Here is a 25,171-nt window from a genome sequence, read left to right as displayed (position 1 = left end):
TTAAAGATAAGATCATGAATTCAAGGACGAAATTGAAAAGAAATTAAAATTTGATAAAAGAGCCAAAAATTTAAATTATAAATCAAAACATTAAGGGTCAAACCTAAAGCATCATGAAATAAGAGAACAAGTTTGATACAAAAATCAAATAGAAAAGGATGAAATTGAAAAAAAAATATTTGATACAATTAAAAGAATGAGAACTAAATGTGATAAAATTAATTCATAACACTCTTTTGATTTTTTTCAAAGGCAGCATGTTTTTTAAGGTTGAAGAGAGAGAAAATAAAGGGAAAAAAAAAACATCGTCAGAGCTTCACCATATATGAGAAGGTTGAACGCGCTGCACCACCATGAAAGGGGCAATGAGACACATCAAAAGTCACCCCGAAACATGGTGTTTGGTCTATTGAGAGGTGTTACACGCACCACCTAAAGGGCGCGAGTGCCTCTTATATGATTGCACTTGCCATCAGTTTTTTTTTTAATTTAATTTATGCAAATCCTAAAATGCTCATAACCCCACATAATATTAACAAAAAAAAAAGATAAGAAAAAGATCAAAAAAACCCCTCAATCTTAGCTATAGATTATTTGACTCAAAGAACACTTTAATAGTTACACCATACCAAAAAGATTAAAAATCAACTACTAAAAAAACTTTTTTACCCCGTTCAAATTTATAATAACAAATGTTTCCCGTTAAAAATATTATATCATCCTTGAATGCATGCTATAAGACTTAAATAATTAAACATAAAATAGTAATTTTATTATACAAAATACACAGTTAAACACAAAGTTCAGCTTTTGTTATAATAGTTGTCAAATAGACTTAAAATCTATCCGAACTAAAAGCCCAAATCATTAATCATCACATCAATTCTAAAATGGAATTTTTTAAAAAAGAAAAATAAATCACATCATTTTTTAAAATTGAAACACATCACGATGAATGAAAAAATTCCTTAAAGTTTGCACATGAGGTCTTGTCCCAGCGGTTAAAGGGATTTGTTCCCTTCCTCTGCATCCTGGGTTCAAACCTTACCGTGCACGCCTGTCACCTCCTCGGTGTCTTACATGCTCACTGGGTTTGCAGGATGTTTAGTGAGTCGTGGGATTAGTCGTGTTGCGCGCAAGCTAGCACGGACACCCATGTAAATAAATAAAAAAAAATTTCCTTAAAGTTGTCTCATTCAAGTTTGGATATGTCATTGATTAATTCACGCATGTTAAATTATGCAAAATGATTAAAAAGAAAATCTAACCTATGACAGACTCTAAATCGACAAGTCATCGGATTGATTTATTAAATTATGTTGGTTTTAATGATTTTGAGTTTTTATTTATAGATATTGATCTTTTATTCTTTTTTATTTATATCCAATGAAAAAAACCATTCCAAAAAGCTAAATTGTCAATATAATAATTTAAATAATTTAATTTAGTTCCTTATCTCATTCGAATCTTGCTATTAATTTTTAGAAAGATGATTTATATATAAAGAAGGCTATGATGATTGAGTGAAAATCATGGAGTATCTATTCAATACAAGTGATTCCCACGTTCATACTTAGACATTAACAACAAAACATTTCCTTCTAACGTGAATCCAATCAACTATCATGAGTTTGAATCCATGCCATGTCCCTTTTCCCCATTACCTTTCTTTATCCTTCTTTTTTATTATAATAATAATTTTCACGATAATGATTTGAAAAAATTATATTTAAAAAAATTATAAATTTTAGTTTTTTATTGACTAATGTTTCAAAACAAGGTTTGAGATAAAATTATGACATGTATAAATTAATCAAATATTTTTAAATTTATATTGAGATAAAACATAAACCATGCTACACTACCGGACTATGAAACAATAATAAACAAATATTAATGAAATATTTTTAAATTTATATTGAGATTAAACATAAACCATACCGCATTACCATATTATAAATCGATAACAACCAAAGCCTAAAAATTAATAAAATTAGTTTGGCGATTGGGATAGATCTCTCTCTCTCTCTCTCTCTCAATAAGGATAGATCTCATTCTGGTTGTCAGTATATGCATATAAACTACTTGAAGAGTGAGAATTAAGGGACAATGCTCCTAATTTTAAAGGTGTATGGATGCTTAGATGCAAAGGATAATGACTCCACAACTCACCAATGACCGAACCTAGATGTCAACTAAAAAGCCAAGAGGGCTTGAAGGTAGGCCCGATTCATTATTATTCTACTCTATAAATTTGTTTTTAATGCATTTTCTAACATGGTTTATTATTGTTATTATTATTCAGTGAAATAAAAGATTCATTAGCTACAAGTTTGGTGGATTTTGATCCTCACAGGTAACAGGCATCTACTTGTATAATAAAATTTTACTTCGATTTTTCTATTGAGACGTGGGCTAGTGGACAGCTGCTAGATGCTTAATCTCCAGCTGATTGGATGCCATGAAGCCATGAATAAATAGATAAATACTAGTTTACAGGCCTTTGTTGCAAGTTGATTTTTTAAAAAAATTATTTGATATTATTATTAAATTTGGTTTAGCAAATCAATTTTAAAACTTTATAACTCAAGTTTTTATTTGTCATAGATTTAAAATTAAATTATATAATATTTATTTTAAGATGAACTGATCGACTTGACTTGTCAAAAAAAAAAAAAACTAGATGATCATCAAAAAATACATAGGGATAAAATGAGAAAAAATGACAAAATTGAAAGAAAAAAAACCTCTAATTCAACTCTTTGCCTAGCTTGAATTTAAAATTAAACATGTGAGATTTGATAACCTAATTGACTTGGTTTGTTTAAATACAACTCAGATGATCAGTAAAAAAAAATTAAAAATGAAATTGAAAAGAAAAAAAAATCATGAAATTAAAAAGAAAATATTTTTTTTTATTCACGTGAGGTGTTTGGATTAGTAATGCCTAATTGTACATTATTAGGAAGAAAAAAAAAACTTACTGGAAATTATCTTTAATGTCTAATTGAGCTTGTTTCATAAATAAAGAAGTAATTTATTTTTTTTATTAAACAGGAGATCTAGCATACATACTTCAAGATCCTTTCAAAATTTCTAAATCTCCATCTTATTTATCTCCTGGGAGAACTCATTGGAGTTATCCTTACTTCCATGGAAAACAATTGACTTTGCAGTCACGATGCCTCCATGGACCATCTTGAAGGACAGGCCAACCACCGACACCACGTATTGCACCATCCCTTTCACCTGTGTGGATATCGAACAGTTTACTGAGTCCATTCCATACCATATTACAAAAATACGAGGCATCTAGGACAAAAATCAAATGACCAGCTACCATGAGGAGAGAGGGATCTTAAGCCAAGATCATAATTTCTTGGCTTACGATGAACTAAGAGTTCCGAGCCTGAATCCAGATCGTTTGTGATGGAAAGCTGTGTTCTTTTTGTACAGCAAGCATCGCTCAGGGTTATATATGAACAACATGAACAGTGATAGTGCCTTAAAATATTTAGTGACAAGAATATATGTTGAAGCTTGAACTCATGATGTAGAGATAAGAAAATCCTTGTCACTGCTGGGCTACAAGTCTCGGTGTGTGATAATAGTAATTTTTAAACTGTGTTAGTAATGCCAATTAAGAAAATAACATAATGATAACGAAGGTATAATGTATAAGAATGATATTAAAATAAAAATAATAAATGAACCTTTATATAAAAGGAAAAAGATAGAGAGAGTAGAGGGATGTTTAAAAAATATTAAACTTTTAAAAATGATGAAAACTCTATTATTTTTATACCAAAATTTTGTTCTGATAATTAAAATCTAATCAATTTAATATTTAAACTAAATTAAATAAAAATTTGTTATGAGAATATGATTGTAATTATTTTTCAAAATATTTTTTGTGCTAAATTATATTAAAATGATATTTTTTTTTTATTTAAAAAAAAATTATTTTTAAAACCAACGTATCAAAACAATTTAAAACATAAAAAATTTAATTTTTAAAAAAAATTATTTAATTTTTTTAAAAAATATAAGTAGAACTACATTTTTAAGAAATTACAACACATCACATCAGGGGCGTTTACAATTTATTTATTTATTATGAAAAATATCAGGATGTTTGTTTTTTTCGTCGGTAGTAAATTAAATATTTTCATAAGATCCACATGGACAAGATAGATCCACATGCTATACTGACCCGATGTTGACAGTATGCATGCAAACAAGCCCAATAACAAGGGAGTTCACATTAAAATTATATAACAGCCCAGTCATTGTTTTAGTACTGAAGAGAAGAGATAATACATTTTCTTGTATTATCTATTTTAATAACATATAAATTTATTTTAGAGACATATTTATTTTATATCCCCACTTTTTTTCCCAACTAATTTTTTTTATTTATTTCCATAGTCTTTATTTTTTATGCAAGGACAGTGAATAAATACAACTTTACGTGATTGTGATTGTAGCAGTGGAGAGTCTCGACAAAATTTTATATGTATTTGTTATTTTTCTCTTTTAATCTATTTTTTTGGGCATTTCATTTTCTCTGGATTTTACTTATGTTAATGATTTTGCAACGCTTACTTTATCCTTTTCACTCAATTTTCTCACCAAGATGAATGAAACCAATTTTTAGAATATTAGAATAATCATATAAATGTATTTTTTTAAAATTTAAAAAAAATCATTAAAATAAAAAAGGTAAAAAAAAAAGTTACAACAACAGTCCTAACCTAGGTTACCATAAAAATTTATTGAATATGAATTAATTAGCACAAAAAAAGTCAATATATCTAGGCATGTTAATAATTATGCAGGGGACAAAGACAAACCTTCTGGAAGGAAACTGACACTGTTAGCAATCTTTAATGATGCTAAATTCCCCCACTTTGTCCAAAATTTATTTTCTATGAGAAAAGTCGTACCCAAATTTGATTTTTTGTGCTGCTAGTTGCTTCAAGAACTTGCTCTCCTGCTCTACAAATAAATAATCCAAAGCCCAGAAGAATTTCAAGAAGCATAAACCGTGACATATATCCAATATTATTCAATAATTAAAAAACACAGCAGCTCCAAGAATATCTTTCTTTTAGAGCATTTTAGAGATGGAAAAGGCACGTACGGTTGGTGTCGGGATGGATTACTCTTCTACAAGCAAAGCAGCCCTGCGGTGGGCGGCGGAGAATTTGATAGGTGGAGGTGACCGGATTATTCTGATCCAAGTTCAGCCTCCTAACGCCGATCATACCAGGAGGCAGCTTTTTGGGGGCACTGGATCACGTATGTATTTTCCCATTTCTTACTGCCTGTTCTTGACCTGAAAACTCAGGGCTAGCTGTCGCATGTATCCATGGATTTAATTTATAATCTGTCAAGTTATTTACGGAGCTAATGTTATTTTTTTTACGAGTTTTCAGCCTTAGTGCCACTCGCGGAATTCAGGGAGATCAATTTTTCAAAGCAATACGGGCTTACTTATGATCCTGAAGTTCTTGATATTCTTGATGCAGTTTCAAGGACCAAGGGGGTATGTATGCGTGCATGATCCTAGTTTTGATCTATGATTTTCTGTATGATCTGCTCTTTATGGTGCCAAAATGATATATTTATTTATGTTTTTGGTGATTAATTGTGTGGTTAATTAGCAGGCTGAAGTGGCGGCGAAGGTCTACTGGGGAGATCCAAGGGAGAAGTTGATTGATGCCGTGGAGGATCTTAAGTTGGATTCTCTTGTTATGGGAAGTAGGGGTTTAGGTGCTATCAAAAGGTATTTTTCTTGTCAATCAAATCTAAGTGCCCTAATGTGAATTTCTTTCTTTCTTTCTTTCTTTTTTCATTTTTCATTTCCGTTTATCTCCCATGTTTAAATTGAATTTGATTTAAAAACATCAATGTTATTTTTGTTCAACTTGTTACTTTCGTTTTTTTTTTTTTTTATATCAAACAAAAGTTATTAAACTTGGCATACATTATGAGTTAGGTGGATAAATTTGAGTTGACTTGAAAATTAATTTAAAACGATATGATTTAATTTTATTTTTAAAATGTTAAATGTAGTCGATAAAATTAATTTTTTATTATATTTAATTTAAAATCCGGCTTCAATAAAAAATCTATTACTAATCCGGCTATTAAGAAATTCGGCATCATTTGAAAACGCAGTGTAAATGACGTTCCATAAAAATTTAATTTTTTTTGTTAAAAAGTTAATTATTTTAGTATATTTTGTTTCGTTTTAATGCGTTAATTTTAAAAATAATAAAAGATATCATTTTAATGCAATTTAGTATAAAAAATAATTTAAAAAATAACTATAATTATATTTCTAAACAAATTAGAGAATTTCTAGTTTTGGCCTAAACTCCTACCCTAATTTGACCGAATATTACAATACTTGATCATGTAGCATTTTTTATTCTTAATGCTGAAAAGTAAAAGTATTCGGAGATATTATAAATTTTTAATATATTTTTGTATTTTAAAGTATTTAAAAAATAATAATTTTTTTTTCATTTATTTTTTCTACTATGCTGATGGCAGGGTGTTGCTTGGGAGTGTTAGCAACTACGTGGTGACAAATGCTCCATGCCCAGTCACTGTCGTTAAGGGATCCAAACCTTAGGGTCCTCAATAATCTAGCTTGTGTGGCAACATGGGATTGCCGACAATATCACGAGGCTCAATGTCTGTACTTTCATGTCTTTCTTACAGTTTTTTTTTTTCCTGCCACGTCAGTATTTGGTAAGAGTAGATACAGTACAAGTTACGGGTGCTGGTGTGATAAAAGTGTGACAAGGATATCAATGATTTGCTTCCAATTTGAGCTCATCTCTATTTTTCGTAGATATTTGTTTTTTAATTACTTTTATCTGAAAGTCCACTGATTTTTTTTTATTGTGAATATATAGATTAATTTATACATATCTTATCTTGATTAATCTTTTAAAATTCTAAAATTAATAATTTTATAAATTTTTAATAATTCTGATATTTGTTACACTAGAATTTATGATTTTTAAAAAGTAAGTTTAAAGTCTAACAAGTTAAATTATATCCTTTAAAACTAAATTTACTTAATTTTAACTAATTTAATTGGTTCAACTCAATTTAATAAAACTCCTATAATAATATTTTTATTTATAAAACTTGATATCTTATTTAAAAAAAACAACCAAGGAAACATTTGAACCGTTCACTGTTGGTTGACATTAATACACACGTATATATATAAAGTGTGTCCTTTTTTTATTGGCCTATGGCAGATTGATAGCTCCACGTCCATGTCCTGCTTGGACCGAAGATTTTATATATATTTTTTTATTTATATGAATATTTGGTTTATCTTAATTAATTTTATAAATTCTAAAATTAATAATTATATAAAATTTTATAAAACCTCACTAATTAAACTACACCCATTAAATATTCAATTTTAATTCATAAATTTGTGGTGGAGACCTGTTTAAATTATGTGAGGTGGCTATTGATAAGCTTGTGTAGTCGTTTTAATTCGGAAAAATCTAAACACAAATCTCAATTGGGTGCCCAAACTATACAGTCTCTTATTTGGATCATCAAAGTATCATACATTTCTCAATTGGGTCCTTCCATCCAAGGCTATTATTAATATTCAGCATTAGAACCTGATTAAGTAATCTCTGATACATTGAAAATGAAATTAACCAATTTTAAAAGGTTTTTTGTTAGGGGATGAAAATGGAGTTCCCTTTTAATTCCCTTTCTCTCTCTCTCTCTCTATATATATATAATCCCATTGCATAGTCATGGCTGGGAGATTTTCAGCCGAGTCCTATCATTCATGTATATTTGTTTCACACACAACATCTATCTCTTCTCTCTTCTTCTTTTCTACTTCTACCTTTTTAAAAAAAAAAAACAAAAAACCCAAAACCAACACGTTTAAATAAGTTCAGCATAAACAAGACTAAAAATAAACATTTAGGATAACACATATTCCAATCTATATCTTAAATAGGATTGGATTGGTGACTCATGTTAGATTGCATGTCGAACCAAATTTTTTTTAGTGTAAATTTTTTTTCTAGCATAAAAATGATGTTTAGGCAATTGTAATGTTTTCAAAGAAACAAGAAAAATCTGAAACAGATTATTGATTTAACTAAATTCAATAAGTTGATTAATTTAATAATATGATTTAAAAAAAAAAAAACATTGACAATAAATAGAGCAAATACAAAAAAAAACCAATAATTAACTAAGAAAAATGACTTGCCAACATCATAAGGAGAGAAAAGAAAAGCATAGTGGCACTCACCATTACTCCATCATGGACACCCCTTGATCACTCAGAGCTCACCAAAATAGTATTAATATCATTGTGGAAGCTGCACGACGACACTGAAAAAGGCTGCATGGGCCATCAAAGCAATAACCCAAAAGGTAAACAAAATAAAATATCATTAATTGAGTATTTCATGATTATATTTAATCAATTAATTTAATTTAGTTTAAAAACAAAATTTCTTTTAAAAAAGCTAAATTTAACAAAAAGCGACAAACAAAAACATAACCTGAGTTATTTTTTAAAACTTTTAAAAATCATATAAAAAAACTCAATCTCCAATTAAATAAATGAAACTAAAAAATCATAGCTTAAAAAATAATAATTTAATATTGAAGAATAAAGTAAAAAAAAAACCTTGTGCAAATTTTAAATCTAAGTTAATTTTTTAAATTTATAATTTATGAAATTTTTAAACTAAAGTTCAATTAAAAAGGTTAATTTTTTTTTTTTAAAGATTTTTTAGTTAGAATTTTTTATTTTCCTTACCATTTAATGTCCCCTGCAACACCGTGGAATCTTGGAGTTACAAATCTTAAAGAGATAGTGATTAGATATAGTAGTAGAAAATTGACAGCCTTATGCTGTGACTTTGATCAATTTTTTTTTTTAATATTAAAATATTTGGTATAAATTTTTTAATTATATAAATATTAACTTAATGTGACTTGATTAATAATAAATTTAAAAAATAATTTAGACAATTAATAAAAATATAGTTTAATTTAAAAAAAATCAAAATAATATATTATTTTAAAAATATTAAAATGATAATATTTTAGATCCACTCGGATCAAATCGGGTTATCTTGTCTAATATGTTACCAGGGTTATAAGACCCTGATAATCAATAGAAAATAATAATAATAAAAATATTAAATTCAATTCTCAAACAACTAAATAATAAATAATAAAATTAAAACAAAATTCAAATAAAAAAATAAAGCGAGTCAACCCGAATTAATCGGCCAAACATGGATCATGGGATCAGGATAACACCATAGAAAGTAAATTGAAATAAATTATAAAACTCAATTTCTAAAATCAATTTAATGTCGAAGGATAAAATTAAAAAAAAAATCACTTAAAAAAGACACAAAAATCCACCCGAATCAACCGACCAGACAATAAGGTCATAAGACCAAAATAACCTCATAGAAAACAAACCAAATAAATTGTAAAGCATAATTTTCAATAAAAAAAATATTGAATGATGAAATTAAAAAATAAATTCAACTAAAAAAAGGACAAAAATACCTTTGGTCATTTGGCTTAACTCGTAACCTGAGTTATAAGATTGTGATAACACCATAGAAAGCAAATAAAAATAATTATAAGGCTCAATTCTTAATCAATTCAATGTTGAAGGATTAAAATGAAAAAAAATAAATAAATAAGGCAAAAAAAAACCCGTGTCAACTCGAGTTAACCTACCAAACTTGGATCAAGAGATTGAAATAACTCTATAAAAAGCAAATAAGAAAAATTAAAAAGTCAAATTCTTAATAAACTAAACGTTGAAGGATAAAATAAAATAAAAACTCAATTTGAAAAAGGAAAAAAAAACCGAGTTAACATGGCTAACCTACAAAACTCGAAAGTAGGGTTATGAGACCATGATAACCACACAAAAAAAAATAAAATAAAACAATTATGACCCAATTCATTGAAGGAACAAATTGAAAAATAAATTCAGCTATAAAAAGACAAAAAACCCTCGGTCAACCGATCTAACTCGTGACCGGAGTTTATAAGATTGTGATAACTCTATAGTAAACAAATAAAAAAAATTATAAAGCTCAATTCCCAAGCAATCCTATATTGAAAGATTAAAGTAAAAAAAAAAAATAAATAAAGACAAAAAAAAAAAGTCAATTAGGATTAAGCTGCCAAACTTGGGTTAAGAGACCAACATAACTCCATAGAAAACAAATAAGAAGAATTATAAAGTCAAATTATCAATAAATTAAATATTAAAGGATAAAATAAAAAAAATAACTACTCAATTTAAAAAAGGACAAAAAAAATACTTGAGTTAACATGGCTAACCCATAAAACTCGGAAGTCGGGTCATCATACAATGATAACTCCATAAAAATAAATAAATAAAAAACAATTATAAAATCTAATTTTCTATTAACTCAATATTGAAGGATGAAGTTGATAAAAAATAATAATTAAAAAATATCAAAAAGAACTTAAGTCAACACAGCTAACCCGCAAAACTTGTGATCTGAGTAGTGAGACAAGAAAACTCCATAAAAATAAATCAAAGCAAATTATCTTATACCCAATAAATCCAATGTTGAAAAATAAAATTAAAAAAAAATCCTCACAAATACAAGGACCAAAATGACAAAAAAAAACTTGGCTTTTAACGGTTGGTTGCCACTATGAAAAATCAAGCCCTTTTAATTCTTTTTTATTTCATAATAATAATAATAATAATAATAATAATAATAATAAAAACAACAACAATAACAACACAAACTAATATTATGTCCAATCTACATAACTCACAATACACAAAGTATAGATAAACATGAAAATAAAGGTAAATGAATACTGTTTTTCATTACACAATATGATTTTGTCTGATATTGTTATATATGATATTTTTAAAAAATATTTTTAACTTGAAAACGTATCAAAATATATTTTTTAAATATTTTTGATTTTTAATATTAACACATTAAAATTATAAAATAAAATATCCATTGATATTTTTTCAATCTAAAAACACTTTTAAATTGCACTTAAACACAAAAGAATAAAAATAAAAAATGACGCCTTAAAACTTTATCTTGAGTTTGTGCAAAGCACTTACCAGGTGATCAAGTCCAATGAAACCCCAATACTTACATGATTTTTTTCACTAAATATTTCAAGGCATTACCACTGTTCATGTTGTTCATATATAACCCTGATCAGCGATGCTTGCTGTACAAAAAGAACACAGCTTTCCATCACAAACGATCTGGATTCAGGCTCGGAACTCTTAGTTCATCGTAAGCCAGGAAATTATGATCTTGGCTAGCTTAAGATCCCTCTCTCCTCATGGTAGCTGGTCATTTGATTTTTGTCCTAGATGCCTCGTATTTTTGTAATATGGTATGGAATGGACTCAGTAAACTGTTCGATATCCACACAGGTGAAAGGGATGGTGCAATACGTGGTGTCGGTGGTTGGCCTGTCCTTCAAGATGGTCCATGGAGGCATCGTGACTGCAATGTCAATTGTTTTCCATGGAAGTAAGGATAACTCCAATGAGTTCTCCCAGGAGATAAATAAGATGGAGATTTAGAAATTTTGAAAGGATCTTGAAGTATGTATGCTAGATCTCCTGTTTAATAAAAAAAAATAAATTACTTCTTTATTTATGAAACAAGCTCAATTAGACATTAAAGATAACTTCCAGTAAGTCCCCCCCCCCTAATAATGTACTTTAAATTTCATTGTGAAATATGTATTGAATTTAATTTTGATATATGCTAATTGTAAAATAAAACCTTGAAAGCTTAAGAGGGATATATATTATTATCATATAATAAGTAGAATTTTAACAAATTCCAGGAATAGACAATATGCAACTTGAAAAACACTATTCGCGTCTTCAAATCAAAAGTATTAAAATAATGCTTTTGGTTTGCAACGCGAATATAATCACAACCACACCGGCATTTCCAAATGCGACTAAGGCTCCACTGATTTGGGAGATAATTGAAGAAGTGAGAAAAATCTTTAGCAAACACCATTCATCTTCTTCTTCTCCATGACAAACTTCCTCCAAATTGTAGTTATCTCCCTCTGGGTCTCTAGAGCAGTTTTCTTCACAACCACAGCACCATGCTGCTCATCATCACCATCACCAGAAATCGAAATCCTAGCACAAACCTTGCATGGAGCGGTCTCTAGCTCATGCATAACTTTCTGGATATTATTGACAAGCCGTTCGGCTAGTGTTCTTGAGAAGTCTTCTCGTATAACGACGCGCAACACTGTAATATGTTGAGCATCAGGAGGCATGGTGTACGCAGGCACGATCCAACCAAACCGCCTTAGCATGTCGGATACCTCGAACTCATTGTGGGTGCTGCTGTCCTTCAAAGAAAAGGCTACCAATGGTACTCCAATGTCTTTAGAGATGATGTCGAACCTGCCTGTCAGCTCCAATCCTTCTTTGAGCACTCGCATGTTGTCTCTACAATTCTCCATAACATTCTTGTATCCCTGATGAAAAAACGATTATTATATAATTTTGGTGTCTCAAAACTAGCTAAATATTTCTCATGTCCATGCATAGATGTTGAAACCTACCTCAAAACCCAAACGAATTAGTTGATAGTACTGGGCAATGACTTGACTAGAACCTGCAACAACAAGAGGCAAGATTTAACTCATCCATGTAAGATACCTAGGTAGGTAGAAAACTGTTGAGAGAAAGGTATTTTGAGCCTGGAAATAATTAATAACCTTTAGAGAAGTTAAGGGTGAAGGTGGGCTGATCAGCTCCGAGATAATTGATATGGAAGATAAGCTCTTCAGGCAAGTCCTCTTTGCTCCTCCAAATGACCCAACCAATCCCAGCATAAACTAGTCCATATTTGTGTCCACTAACATTGATGCTCTTCACCAATGGCAACCGAAAATCCCATTCAAGATCAGGGTATATGAATGGTGCTATGAATCCTCCACTCGCTGCGTCCACATGGATTGGTGTCTCCCATCTGCAAAATAGTGAGATTCTTGTTGGATTTAGTGTAACGTACATGTAAGAATTAATGAGTGTCGATCGAGAGAGAGAGAGATCATACCCAGTTTCCTTGTTCTTCTCAGTCAATAGATCATTCAAGAGCTTGACATCTTCAAACTCTCCATTGAGAGTGGAGCCAAGGATAGCAGCGACACAGATTGTGTTCTCATCCACCATTTCCACGGCCTTCTCAGGGTCCATCACATAATAGCCTTCTCTTAGCTTCACTTCTTTCAACTCCACTTCAAAATACCTCGGAAATTTCTCCCAGCAAACCTTCCATGCAAAAGGGTCAACAAATTCTCAGCTATTCTAGCAATGATCACATTTGACTTATTGAAAAAGAGGCATATTAAATATCTAAATTTATTACCTGAACGTTGGCCCCGGTGACGATGTTGGGCTGATCACAGGGCTTTCCCTCAGCTTTTCTCTTCTTCTGCCATTTTCTTTTGAATGCTAAACCTGCCAACATGATTGCCTCCGAGGATCCTACAGTTCCTACTCCAACTGCAGTCTCTGATTCTCCAAGTGGGGCATTGAAGAGATGTGCTATCATGTTAACACATCGATTCTGCTTGTATAGGAATTAGAAGATGAGCTCATGAGCTTTAATATTAAATGTTCGTTATTTAAAAGATGTTTGTAATTCAGATTTAAATTAATTATTTTTTGAGTTAATTGGGACTGATTTGTTTTCTCATTAATAAGACCATATGAAGAATAAGGCAAAATTATACGAGAAGCTTTATTGTTTTATGGAGGGAATTATGTGGTTAAATTATTTTGAAAATTTTTTAAATTGATATTTTTTCTAGAAAAAGACATATTTGTCTCCAAAATATCCCATTATTCTTGCTGGCTCCCCAAACTAAAAGCAATTCCCAATTATATCCCTCTTCTATCAAACATCACCCAATTAAAATGGTCTCGTTTCTTAAGATTTAAAGGCAAAAAATTTAAGGGGAGGGTTAATTGGGTAAGGTCTAATCGATTATGGGATCCAATTGGGATTTGTTTTTTGTTTGGGGACATTGTTGTGAGTTGCAAGATATTTTGGGGGGTAAATATATATGTTCTTTGCTCTAATCTTTTATTTGAAAGTAATGATAATATTGTATATGAAATCTCCTTAAAATTAATAATTAAATTATTTTTAACAACGATTTCTTAATAATTTTGGTGCATTTATCTATTCTGTGATCTTTCTAGCTTCTTAATTGATTTTTTTTTGGTATTTAAAAAAAAATACTGATATTTCAAGAGAAATTATCATACAAGATTATAGAGAGTTTGTGTTCCAATATTATTGCCAATTTCTGCTCTAAATTCTTTTAATATCAAAGTTAATAAATCTGTTCTTGCCCATGGTTTGAGTCACATGTTAAACATATAAATTAATTTGGATAAAACCCAAGTAAATTTAAAATAATATCATATGATTTTTTTTATTTTAAAAAAATTAAATAATATTTTTTTGATTTTTTTAAATTAAAATTGATTTGTACTAGTTGACTTGTCATGTTAACCGAATTATGCAAGATAATTCTCATCCAATTTAATTTGAATCACAAACTAGATTAAAAGTTGATTGATAACTCATCAGGTTTATCTGTTGGAGCAAGTTGAGCTAATATTTTTTTTCTTTAACTTGTTTGATTTTATGTTTTAATAGTGTGTTTTTTTAAAATATTTTTTTATTTTTTTATTTTGTTTTAAATTAATTTTTTTAATATTTTTAGATTATTTTGATACAATGATGTTTAAAAAATAATTTTTTAAAAATAAAAAATTATTATTTTAATATATATTTTTATTAATACAATTTTAAACCAATAAATGATTGGGTTGGTCCGCCTATCCAAGTCCTTGCAACATTTCAATATTTTACCTTTGGACACACCGAAATTACAGAGCTTAAAGCTGAAATCTCGGATAAACAACACCTAGTCTTAAGAAAAAAAGCACCAAGCAAAACTAATGATGACCCAATCAAACCTCAATCTGCCTAAAAATATGCCTTCTTTCTGTTTTCCATTTTATCCTACTTTCCCTCCAGGCCAGCAACAACTATGATATATAGGATTATATATCAATAATATTAATTACACCATATATAGATATTTCTTTTTAAATATCATTTCAATGAGTAAAAAACTGACATATTTATTGACATTAAAATAGCATTTAATTATTATATATATCAGCAAAAGAAATTAAAAAAAACAATTAATTATTTAAAAAGAGAATTAACTTATTCAAAACTGTTTAAAAAACAGATCTATCTCTGTTTCTGTAGCCTAATATCTTTTTGTTTCTTCTTGTACATGCATGTCACTTTTATCCCTAGACATTAACTAGACGTAATATAAAGTTTTTGATATAATTTTTTTTATTTAGTCAAAATCTTTGTATAACAATGATCTGAATAGTGCTGGCTAGTAAACTATCATGGCTGTCACACCTCCATGCATCACTTAATTCATGAGAAGATTACAGATCCAAAGAGCTGAAACAAGTTAGTTTTTGATCTAAATGAAATATCCATTTTAGAATTAATTCATGCGTGGAAATATATAATTTATGAATGCAACACAAGAATATGATCTGAAATACCAAGCAAATATAATTAACTCGCCTGTAATTCAGTGGTGACAGGATACTCATCCATGTCAACATAGTTCTTGTTAACAGAAGCCATGATGAGCTTGTCGCACTCAGGCTCCATCCATGTTGTCACAAAAGACGCCAGGTTCAGCCTAGGGTTCCCGTCCAGCATGAGCTCATCGTTTATGATCTGGTAGGCTGCCTCTTTTGGGATCGAATTCTCCGGCATTCTGAACCTGGAAGAGTGTTCATCATGGAAAAACAGAAGATTTAAAGATCGGAATCAGAAAAACAGATTCAGGAGGTGATGGGATATAGATCACCTTGGAAGCGAGGCTCGAACATATCGAGATGCGAAGGTCGAGTGGACGGAAACATCAGTGTCTAGTGCAGTCGTCTTGGAGAGAGCCATGGCGTGAAGAAAGATCAGAGGTAGCAGAGAGACAGAAAACGAGAGAGGGATGATGCTTATATATATGGTGCAAACTTTGAGGCTTTATTGTTTTTGCAGCTTTTCTTGCCATATATAACAGACATTGTCATTTATGGTTACTCTATCATTTCTTTTTTGTTTGGCTGGGGGAATTATGGAGTATAGTGTGTTTTTTTTAATCTCTTAGAATTTTAGGTTTGGCCTCATTTATTTTAGATGACATTTCCTGTTGATTTCATTTATTTCCTGTTCTTTTTATTTTTATTTTTTTATTCTCTGTTTTTTTTTTAAGCAGGTTTACATTTTGCTCCATTGCATTTGATTAATGTTAGATGACAGAAAGATATATATATATATATATATATGGCTAAATAGATAAAAACAAAGATATAATATAAATGTTTGAAAGTAGTTTATTCTCTGTTGATTTCTTTTTTGTGATGTTTTTTTTTAATTATTATTTTAAGTTAATGGTAATCTACTCTTCTGATTTATTTCATAATTGTCCTTGAGAATACCTGAGTTGATTGCACTTAATTAAATTAAAAGAAATTAAAGGAGTGCTGAAATTATTGTAGCATAACCACTCTCTCACAAATCATTGTTGATTATAGCGCGGTGAGTTTATTTTAATTTTTAATTTAGTGATCAAACTTTTATTCCACACAATTAAGCTTATTTGAACCTAAATTAGCACCTAATTGCATATATTTTTTAATTGGGATAATTGAATTGAAAAACAAAGGATTAAAGTGAAAAAAAAGGTAATATTAATGGTGATTTTGAAAAGTTTAATTTAGCCCCCTATCCTTTTTAGCTATTAGGTAAGCCGTCCCTTTAATTTAATTTTGATATTAAACTTTATTTTTTTTCATTGTTGTCTTTTTTTTGTGGGAGAAAAGAGAGGGGCTTGCTAAATTTCAGTGTAAAGAGAGAAAGTTGTCGTTGACGATGATTCTAGCAATAAAAAAATCAATTTTTATATCAAATGATTTTTTATGATGAGAAGAGTTCAAATTAGTTGTCTTTTTACCTTGAAAGTGCCTAAAAAAAGATTTGAGCTTAGAAAAGTTTTTTTTTTATTTTAGGTTGATTTTGAATTTTGAGATAATTTTTTGTGTTTTAGGAGGTCGTGAATTAGTTTAACAAGGTTTTCTATGTGTTTTTTGTAAAAAGATGGGTTTTTGGGTGAAAAAAACAAGAACTTTGTTTTTCCAGCCCCTAATCTAGGGAATTCTAAACAATGCATAATCTACTTTTTTTCCAACAAAATTAGGGTAAATTAAGTTAAGAAAAAAGTTAACATCCCGCGTGCGAGCCTTTTCTTGATGGGTTAAGTGCTTGTCTTAGCTTACCAGGCCCTAGAAAGTTGCCTCATTCTTTTCTTTTCTTTTCTTTTTTAGTTTTGATTTTTTTTAAATACTACTTTTTTTATGTCTTATTTGAAATAACACCTGATTGTATAAGATATACGAGGATAATCCTTTGACTCATTTGGAATTTGATATGAATTTATAGTTGGAGGTGGGATTGTCCAGTAGACCTAATAGAAATCAAGTTTACAACATCTCAAACACTACGGTTAAAGACATGTAGACAAGCCATAATGTATCAATCTTTAGTTGTCCAGGCAATTATATGAGAACAAGTTGAAGCTCAGACGACTTGGCTTAGTGCCAAGATGACCCAACTTAAATCCGAGATGACCGAACTTAGACGATTGTACGAGGAGCTGTTGCCAAGCCTCGATGGTACATGTGGTCTTTCTCATCGCCCACCTAGTCCTGATAAAGATTCATCTCCTCCTCTATCATTTTCTATCTACTACATAAATTGTATTCAATAATATTTTTTTAAATTAATAATATAAAATTGGTTTTATTTATTTATTTTAGTTTTATTTATTTTAATTTTTTTTATGTTTTTCTATGTTTTTAAATATTAAATATAATACTAACAGAATTACCGATGAACTTTGAATAACAGATAGAATGATTGATAAAATAAATCAATTAGAAAGTTCCAAAGAGTTGAAAAAATTGCATGACACTGCCATTAACTATTACCAATGAACTAATTCTCTCGGAAAGTTTCAAGGAGTTCAAAAAATTTACAGGACTTGCCACTAACAATATGTAAATCTCCGACATGTTAATTTCATCGATAATATGCATTTTATCATTGATGGAATTACCAATTGTTTATTCTTTTAGTAATATGCCATAATTCTTGAAGAAATTATCTACAAAATGATACTGGTATTTTTTTTTTATTTGGTGCGCTTTTCTTGCATGTAAAACCATTGGAGATTATATTACCAACAAAATAATTGATATAATATAAATCACAGAAAATATATTTTTCAACAACCAATTACCATCTATAATTTCATTGGTAAATTTTTTTTCCTGAGAGAATAAAAATTTAAATACCAACAAAATATTTAATGTAGACTAGGGTATGAAACTAGTAAAGTTTTATAGCTATGGTTTTAGTATTTGATATGGAATTGAATTAATCCATCCTCTTCTGTTTCGATTATGATATTTAAGAGACTTTTTTTTTTTAATGGAAGAATATTTTTGGAAGAAAACCAATAAAAATCTAAAGTCCTCACAATCCTTACTTGATTAAGTACTTCAAGCATAAATCCATTCCTGGGTTTCAAAAATACACACAATCAAGTAGTTGTACATCACATAACCATGACACGAGAAAACAGAAAAAAAAAAAAAAAAAAAAAAAAAACAATTTGATTGATTAGCAACACAAGCTCAACATCATAAATAATAAAATTGCGAGAGGGAAAATCACTCCAGCTCAATCCACCATCCTTTCATCCTCTAGCAAACACCATTCAACTTCTTCCTTTGCACGACAAGCTTCCTCCAAGCTGTAATAATCTCTCTTGTTTCGTTCTGGACGTCCTTCTTCTCTTTACCGGCGGCCACGGCATCCTTCTCTTCATTAGCCAACACAATCTTGGCACTGATCCTGGACGGCAAGGTCTCAAGCTCATGAAGAACCTTGCCAATGTCAATGACAAGACGCTCAGCGAGTGTCCGAGAAAAATCTTCTCGGATTACGACGCGCAGCACAGTAACATGTTGAGCATCGGGAGGCATGGTGTAGGCAGGCACAATCCAACCAAAACGCCTTAACATGTCGGACACCTCAAATTCGTTGTGGAGGCTATTGTCCTTCAAAGAAAAGGCCACCAGTGGCACCCCCTTGTCTTTCGAAACAATGTTGAACTTGCCTGTCTTCTCTAGACCTTGTTTCAGCACCAGCATGTTGTCTCTACAATTTTCCATAACATTTTTGTATCCCTGATGAACAAGATGTGTTCTTTATGTTAATTATGATTATCTTATGCAAAGTATAATGCGATTGATCATGTTAACATATGTTAGAGACTCACCTCGTAACCCAACCGAATGAGTTGGTAATATTGAGCAATAACTTGACTAGATCCTGCAAAAGAGAATTAGGGTAAACTGAGTATAGATTTTGGTCGTGAAGAACTGGAGGAAAACGTTATGAATCATGGATGTTTTGTCAAGTTACCTTTGGAGAAGTTAAGGGTGAAGGTTGGTTGATCAGCTCCAAGATAATTGATATGGAAGATGAGTTCTTCAGGCAAGTCCTCCTTGTTCCTCCAAATGACCCATCCAATACCAGCATAGACTAGACCATATTTGTGTCCACTGACATTGATACTCTTCACCAATGGCAACCGGAAATCCCACTCGAGCTCCGGGTATATAAAAGGTGCAATGAAGCCGCCGCTGGCCGCATCGACATGGATCGGAGTATCCCAACTACAGAAGAAAAACTCAGGATTAAACTGCAGAATGTGGATTCAAAGCACATTTCCCCCCTCCCTCTAAGATGAGCAAACTTAATTTTGTTAATAAAGTATATAAACAAAGAGATTAACTACCCTGTTGATTTGTTCTTCTCCACCAGGAGATCATTCAAGAGCTTGACATCTTCAAATTCTCCATTAAGAGTGGAACCAAGAATAGCTGCAACACAGATTGTGTTCTCATCCACCATTTGCACTGCTTTCTCAGGATCCATCACATAATAGCCATCACTAAGCTTCACCTCCTTCAACTCCACCTCAAAGTACCTTGCAAATTTCTCCCAGCATACCTTAAAGAATGAATAAACATCACATTATTTAGTACATTATGGTTAGTAACTTGTACTTTAAGCAGTTGGTATCAATATATATTCATATTAATCACAATACCTGAACATTGGCTCCAGTGACAATGTTAGGGTTATCGTAAGGCTTTCCCTCAGCTTTTCTCTTGTTTTGCCACTTCCTCTTGAAGGCCAGACCAGCCAACATTATAGCCTCAGAGGATCCAACAGTTCCTACTCCAACCGCTGTCTCCGAGTCTCCAAGTGGAGCATTGAAGAGATGGGCTATCATGTTAACGCATCGATTCTGCATGTAGAATAAACAATCATCGTATATATGGTTCAGCTCCTTCGCACAAAAAAAAAAAAATAAATTTGGTCTTGAAAATTAATCAAAAGACTAACAAATTCAATAATCAATAATTTTTATTTGTGGTTGAATGGTTACTTGATATTTAAGAATACCATAATTAACTATATATATAAGAAGAAGAGTATCATAATTAATTAGTCTAGCTAGCAATGATAAACACTAAAACTTGTCATGTAATTAATTTTTCTTAACAATTAAATATCAGAAATCAATTACTGATTTTTCTTTAATTTATAAGACAGATAGCAATATTTCGATTGAAAGTTGGAACAGATTCTTCATGATTTTCATTTCCTAGCTTTATATCTTTCCCTAATTATAAAACTTAAATCTGCATAGCAAATCAATCTCAGATATAGCTGATTTAAAATTCAGATTGGTCCAAGTAAAAGAAAAAATTGAAAATAACCCGGTTAAAAACTCAAGTTAATCAACAACACCATCAATTCAAGATAAAAGCAGGTCAAAATCAAGCCCATCAATTAGTTAGTATTTTTTTTTTTTTGAAAAAAATTGTTGATAAAACCAACACCTTTTTAATCTTTAATATATATATATATATATATATATATATATATATTTGTTTTTACAGTGAATACAGGCTAGCCCTGGTGACAAATATCCTGTTCATATCTGTCATATCTGTATTAGTCTTTGTCATTTAAAAAAAAAGAGAGAGAGTAAAAGACAATAGTACATCAGAATTGATGTCCTCGCCTAAAATCGAAGAGTCATTTTCATCACACTTGTGCCATTCATTCATCACTGGCTCAGTGGGCCCGGCAATGTAGTCGTCTTCTTCCAGACTCACCGACTAGTGGATGTGATGACAGGAGATGAAAAAGTCCTTAAATCTTGAATTCTATAGGCTGTCGGTGTGTGTGTGTGTCTTGCTACTATTGGGAGAATCAAAATAATCATAATAGTTTCTAAGGTTAATCTCAATTAATTTATTGTTGATAAAACAGAAAATTTCTTTTGAAAAAAAAAAAAAAAAAGAAAAAAAGAAAATTTCTTTGAGAGGGAACATAAAGAGAGTTAAAAAATATATATTTCCATGCTAAAATTAACTAATAAAACCCACTTCATTTTACAAATATCAAGTAAAATTAACGTATTTGTTTTTTTTTTTATAAAAAAATATGTTCAAGTCATAGCTTTCTAGATTAGTAAAAAGAAAGTGAATTCCTATTTCCTAATCTCTTATAACAGGCAGTTGAATCGTGACCTTTTGTCTCGGGGCATGCTGTAAAAGTCAACATCTAATTGAGAGAATGTTATGTAATTGGACAGCTGAAGAGCTTGCTTGGAATTGGGAATAATTATGATTATTTTTTAAATAATTTTTTATATTAAAATAAATAATTTTTTATTTTTTAAAAATTTATTTTTATATTAATACATTAAAATAATTTAAAAACACTAAAAACATATTAATTTAAAATAAATAAAAAATAATTTTTTTTTTAATTTTTTAAAAAATATTTTTGAAATGTAAATATAAACAAGTCGTGGAATCATCATCTACATAGCTAATAGTTCAATAAGTAATTTTGGACCTGCAACTATGAAGTAATGGCTTCAAAATCAGCAAGAATCAAGACTAAATTTATTCAGTTCGATCGCACTATCTAATCCAACTTCAATTCAATTGATTGCATTCATATTCCACTTTTGTATTTTAAGCTAGACAGTTAAACAAATCTTTATTATATTATATTATATTTTTATTGAATAAAATAAAAATAATAAAATTTAAATTTGTAATTGCTTTCTTAATAAAATTCTAATATTATATTAAATAATTTTTTTAATTTAAAAGTTTAAATAATTATATAAGGTTTAATATTCTGATTGTTTAAACGGTTAATGTAAAAGGACGGACAATCTAGTTTATTCGGATTGTTTAATATTCTTACCTTTTTAAACTAGGGGATGCATTGCATGCTGACCCATCACAAGCTTAAATTAATATATTTTTTATGTTTTCAAATCATTTTAATGTGCTAATTTTAAAATAATTTTAATAAAATAAAAAAAATATTATTGATATATTTTTCTAAATAAAAAATACTTTGAAAAGTAACTATAAACATACTCCTAAACACGCACTTAAACTCTAAAATTTTAATATTATATTAAATAACTTTTTTAATTTAAAAGTTTAAATAATTAAATGAGTTTCTGATTGTTTAAACGGTTAATGTAAAAGGATGGACAACCTAGTTTATTCTGATTGTTTAACTTGTCAAACAAGGGGATGCATGTAGACCCACCACAAGCTTACTAGCTAAGAGAAGCATATGGAATAAATTATTTTAGGCCAACTCTAGTTTGAACCTTGAACTCCCTACCATGTAGTATTACTGTTCAAAATATAATTTTTTAAAACTTTAATTAATTTCTTTAGTTTTAAATTATTTTTTAATATTTTTAGATAATTTTGATGTCTTAATATTAAAAAAACAAAAAAAAATATTATTTTTATATATTTCTAAATAAAACATACCTAACCTCTACTATATTTTTAAATTTACACTTGAAATATATTTATTAAAGAGATGCGCACCATATCCCTCATAAAAAAACATACACATATATTTTTTTTAAAGCGCGCCGCACGGCTCATAAAAAAAAATTAAAAAAAAAAAAATTAAAAAACACTCTCTTAAAGCCCAGCTATGTAATGCATTTTATAGCTCAAGTAGGTAGATGTAACGATCTGTGTAAATGTATTTAGTTTGGAGGACTTAAATCTCTGTGTAGGAGAAGAAAGTAAATAAAAAAATAGCAGCAGCATGTGGTGTGTGAAAGTGGTGGCTTGCCTGAAGCTCGGTGGTGACCGGGTATTCATCCATGTCGACGTAGTTTTTGTTGATAGAAGCGATGATAAGCTTGTCACATTCAGGCTCCATCCATGTCGTCACAAACGATGCGAGGTTCAGCCTAGGGTTTCCATCCAGCATGAGCTCATCGTTTATGATCTGAAAGGCCGCCTCCTTCGGGATCGAGTTCTCCGGCATCTTGAACCTAATCGATCGGAGGAAAATAAAACACAGGAACACCATTTATTCATCATGTGTGTGTGCAGGTGGATTCAAAGGCGATATATGATGGAAAAAAAATGGAGAAGAGGATGATCAGGATGATCAGACTAACAATTATACCTGGGAAGTGAAGCTCGAACGTATCTGGAGGCAAAAGTCGAGTGAACGGAGACATCAGATTCTGAAGCTGTCTTGGAGAGAACCATGGCGATCAAAGAGAAGCTTGAGGTGTTGTTGAGATGGGAAAGAGTCAAGTGTGAAGGAAGATGAGACTTATGGGCAGGTTTATACCTTATATAGAGAAAGGTAAGGAAAGAATGGTCTTTGGTCAGTCCAATTAAATATTACTGGAGTAGTTAGCAGTTACATATTTTCCGGTAAAATATTTAAATATTATAAACGTTTTTTTTTTATTAAAAATTAATATTTCAGATTGTATTTATGACCAATTAAATAAGTTGATTTTATTTTAATTATATGAGGAAAAAAAAAAGGCAACAATATCAAACAAGAAAAAAAATATTTTTAAAACATTAAAAGAATGAAGATTAAAATGAAAAAAAAAACTATATTGAAGGATGAAATTAAAATAATAAATTTTTTATTAAAAGATTAAAGAAAATATGAAGAGAAATTATTAGAATAAAAATTAAATGAATTGATTTTATTTTAATTATATAAGGGAAAAAAGGAAACAATAGCAAATAAGAAAAAATATAATATTTTTTAAAAATTAAAAAAATAAAGATCAAAATGAAAAAAAAACAATATATTATCAATTTAGATTGAAGGATGAAATTAAAATCAATAAATTTTCTATAAAATAATTTTCAAAAAAATAAAGAAAAATTATTAGAATAAAAATTAAATTAAAAATAATAATATATGATAAAAAGAAATTGAACTTGTATAATTTTTCAATGTTTTTTTTACAATACAATTACCTCTTTTTCTTTGGTTTTTTTTTTAATTCATTTACTTTATGCAATTAAGGACTTTCTTTTTTCGCATATATCAAGATTTGATGGCACTGGGGTAAAGAAAAGCCCCCCGTAATTAAGGCCAACATTATGGATGTCCATTGCCTAAAATCTTGACCCGAGTGAAATGGATATATTGGGAAATCTAAAGTCAAAATAACCATGTGCCCTCTGTCATTTATTACCGTTGTCCTTCTATTTTAGAGAATCTAGACTCTAGATTGCTTTTTCGACTTTTTAAAGCAATTATTTTTATTTTTTCGTGGAGGCTATAAACGCGGAAAACTGATTATTCATTGATTTTTGTGTTGTTCTTGTTTGCAAAATGGTTTCCGCGTGCATGCACCGAAGTCAATAATTTTTTTTAAGATTAATTTTGAGTTTTTGGATTAATAATAATATAAATTTATAATAATTTTTAAATTTATAAGATTTAAATTGATAATTTATAAAAAACAAATTTAAAATATGATGAATTAAGTT

At 29.6% G+C, this 25,171-nt stretch overlaps 3 protein-coding genes across 6 annotated transcripts; 1 reads left to right on the top strand and 2 right to left on the bottom strand.

Annotated features, from left to right (window-relative positions):
• The first annotated feature begins 4,914 nt into the window (after nucleotides 1–4,914).
• On the top strand, nucleotides 4,915–6,866 carry LOC118030273 (universal stress protein PHOS32). 2 transcript variants are annotated; one of them, XM_035034325.2, is made up of 4 exons: nucleotides 4,915–5,301; nucleotides 5,439–5,548; nucleotides 5,667–5,788; nucleotides 6,562–6,866. In XM_035034325.2, exons 1-4 carry the CDS (start codon nucleotides 5,127–5,129, stop codon nucleotides 6,641–6,643), a joined length of 489 nt encoding a protein of 162 aa, XP_034890216.1. In that variant the 5' UTR covers nucleotides 4,915–5,126; the 3' UTR covers nucleotides 6,644–6,866. The 2 variants fall into 2 exon arrangements, with proteins under 2 accessions (XP_034890216.1, XP_034890217.1); XM_035034326.2 differs by having other exon boundaries at nucleotides 4,918–5,301; nucleotides 5,670–5,788.
• A 5,159-nt stretch (nucleotides 6,867–12,025) lies between these two features.
• Nucleotides 12,026–16,115, bottom strand: LOC118030271 (glutamate decarboxylase-like). Of its 2 annotated transcripts, XM_035034323.1 has the most exons (7): nucleotides 16,027–16,115; nucleotides 15,735–15,939; nucleotides 13,470–13,670; nucleotides 13,158–13,372; nucleotides 12,817–13,070; nucleotides 12,661–12,713; nucleotides 12,026–12,573 (listed from the first exon to the last, which is right to left on the bottom strand). In XM_035034323.1, the coding sequence occupies exons 1-7, from the start codon at nucleotides 16,113–16,115 to the stop codon at nucleotides 12,085–12,087; spliced, it is 1,506 nt and encodes a 501-aa protein (XP_034890214.1). In that variant the 3' UTR covers nucleotides 12,026–12,084. The 2 variants fall into 2 exon arrangements, with proteins under 2 accessions (XP_034890214.1, XP_034890215.1); XM_035034324.1 differs by lacking the exons at nucleotides 12,026–12,573; nucleotides 12,661–12,713; nucleotides 15,735–15,939; nucleotides 16,027–16,115 and having other exon boundaries at nucleotides 12,829–12,984; nucleotides 13,023–13,070; nucleotides 13,470–13,664.
• A 2,647-nt stretch (nucleotides 16,116–18,762) lies between these two features.
• On the bottom strand, nucleotides 18,763–23,987 carry LOC118030269 (glutamate decarboxylase 1). 2 transcript variants are annotated; one of them, XM_035034319.2, is made up of 7 exons: nucleotides 23,829–23,987; nucleotides 23,487–23,691; nucleotides 20,395–20,595; nucleotides 20,080–20,294; nucleotides 19,704–19,957; nucleotides 19,558–19,610; nucleotides 18,763–19,465 (listed from the first exon to the last, which is right to left on the bottom strand). In XM_035034319.2, exons 1-7 carry the CDS (start codon nucleotides 23,912–23,914, stop codon nucleotides 18,980–18,982), a joined length of 1,500 nt encoding a protein of 499 aa, XP_034890210.1. In that variant the 5' UTR covers nucleotides 23,915–23,987; the 3' UTR covers nucleotides 18,763–18,979. The 2 variants fall into 2 exon arrangements, with proteins under 2 accessions (XP_034890210.1, XP_073264543.1); XM_073408442.1 differs by having other exon boundaries at nucleotides 20,395–20,601; nucleotides 23,493–23,691.
• Nucleotides 23,988–25,171: the final 1,184 nt, after the last annotated feature.

Source organism: Populus alba, chromosome 4 (assembly GCF_005239225.2).
Source record: "Populus alba chromosome 4, ASM523922v2, whole genome shotgun sequence".
NCBI lineage: Eukaryota > Viridiplantae > Streptophyta > Magnoliopsida > Malpighiales > Salicaceae > Populus > Populus alba.
Note: the sequence above shows the minus strand (reverse complement) of the source record. Positions and strands in the feature narration are given on the sequence as shown.

Coding starts and splice junctions, on each gene's coding strand:
- LOC118030269 (XM_035034319.2), bottom strand. CDS start 23,914: ATGGTTCTCTCCAAGACAGCTTCAGAATCTGATGTCTCCGTTCACTCG. Junction 23,692..23,828: donor GTTCGAGCTTCACTTCCCAG/GTATAATTGTTA, acceptor CCGATCGATTAG/GTTCAAGATGCCGGAGAACT. Junction 19,466..19,557: donor TCATTCGGTTGGGTTACGAG/GTGAGTCTCTAA, acceptor CTTGTTCATCAG/GGATACAAAAATGTTATGGA.
- LOC118030271 (XM_035034323.1), bottom strand. CDS start 16,115: ATGGCTCTCTCCAAGACGACTGCACTAGACACTGATGTTTCCGTCCAC. Junction 13,373..13,469: donor TCACCGGGGCCAACGTTCAG/GTAATAAATTTA, acceptor TTTGCATGGAAG/GTTTGCTGGGAGAAATTTCC. Junction 12,574..12,660: donor TAATTCGTTTGGGTTTTGAG/GTAGGTTTCAAC, acceptor TTTTTTCATCAG/GGATACAAGAATGTTATGGA.
- LOC118030273 (XM_035034325.2), top strand. CDS start 5,127: ATGGAAAAGGCACGTACGGTTGGTGTCGGGATGGATTACTCTTCTACA. Junction 5,302..5,438: donor TTTTGGGGGCACTGGATCAC/GTATGTATTTTC, acceptor ACGAGTTTTCAG/CCTTAGTGCCACTCGCGGAA. Junction 5,789..6,561: donor GGTTTAGGTGCTATCAAAAG/GTATTTTTCTTG, acceptor TGCTGATGGCAG/GGTGTTGCTTGGGAGTGTTA.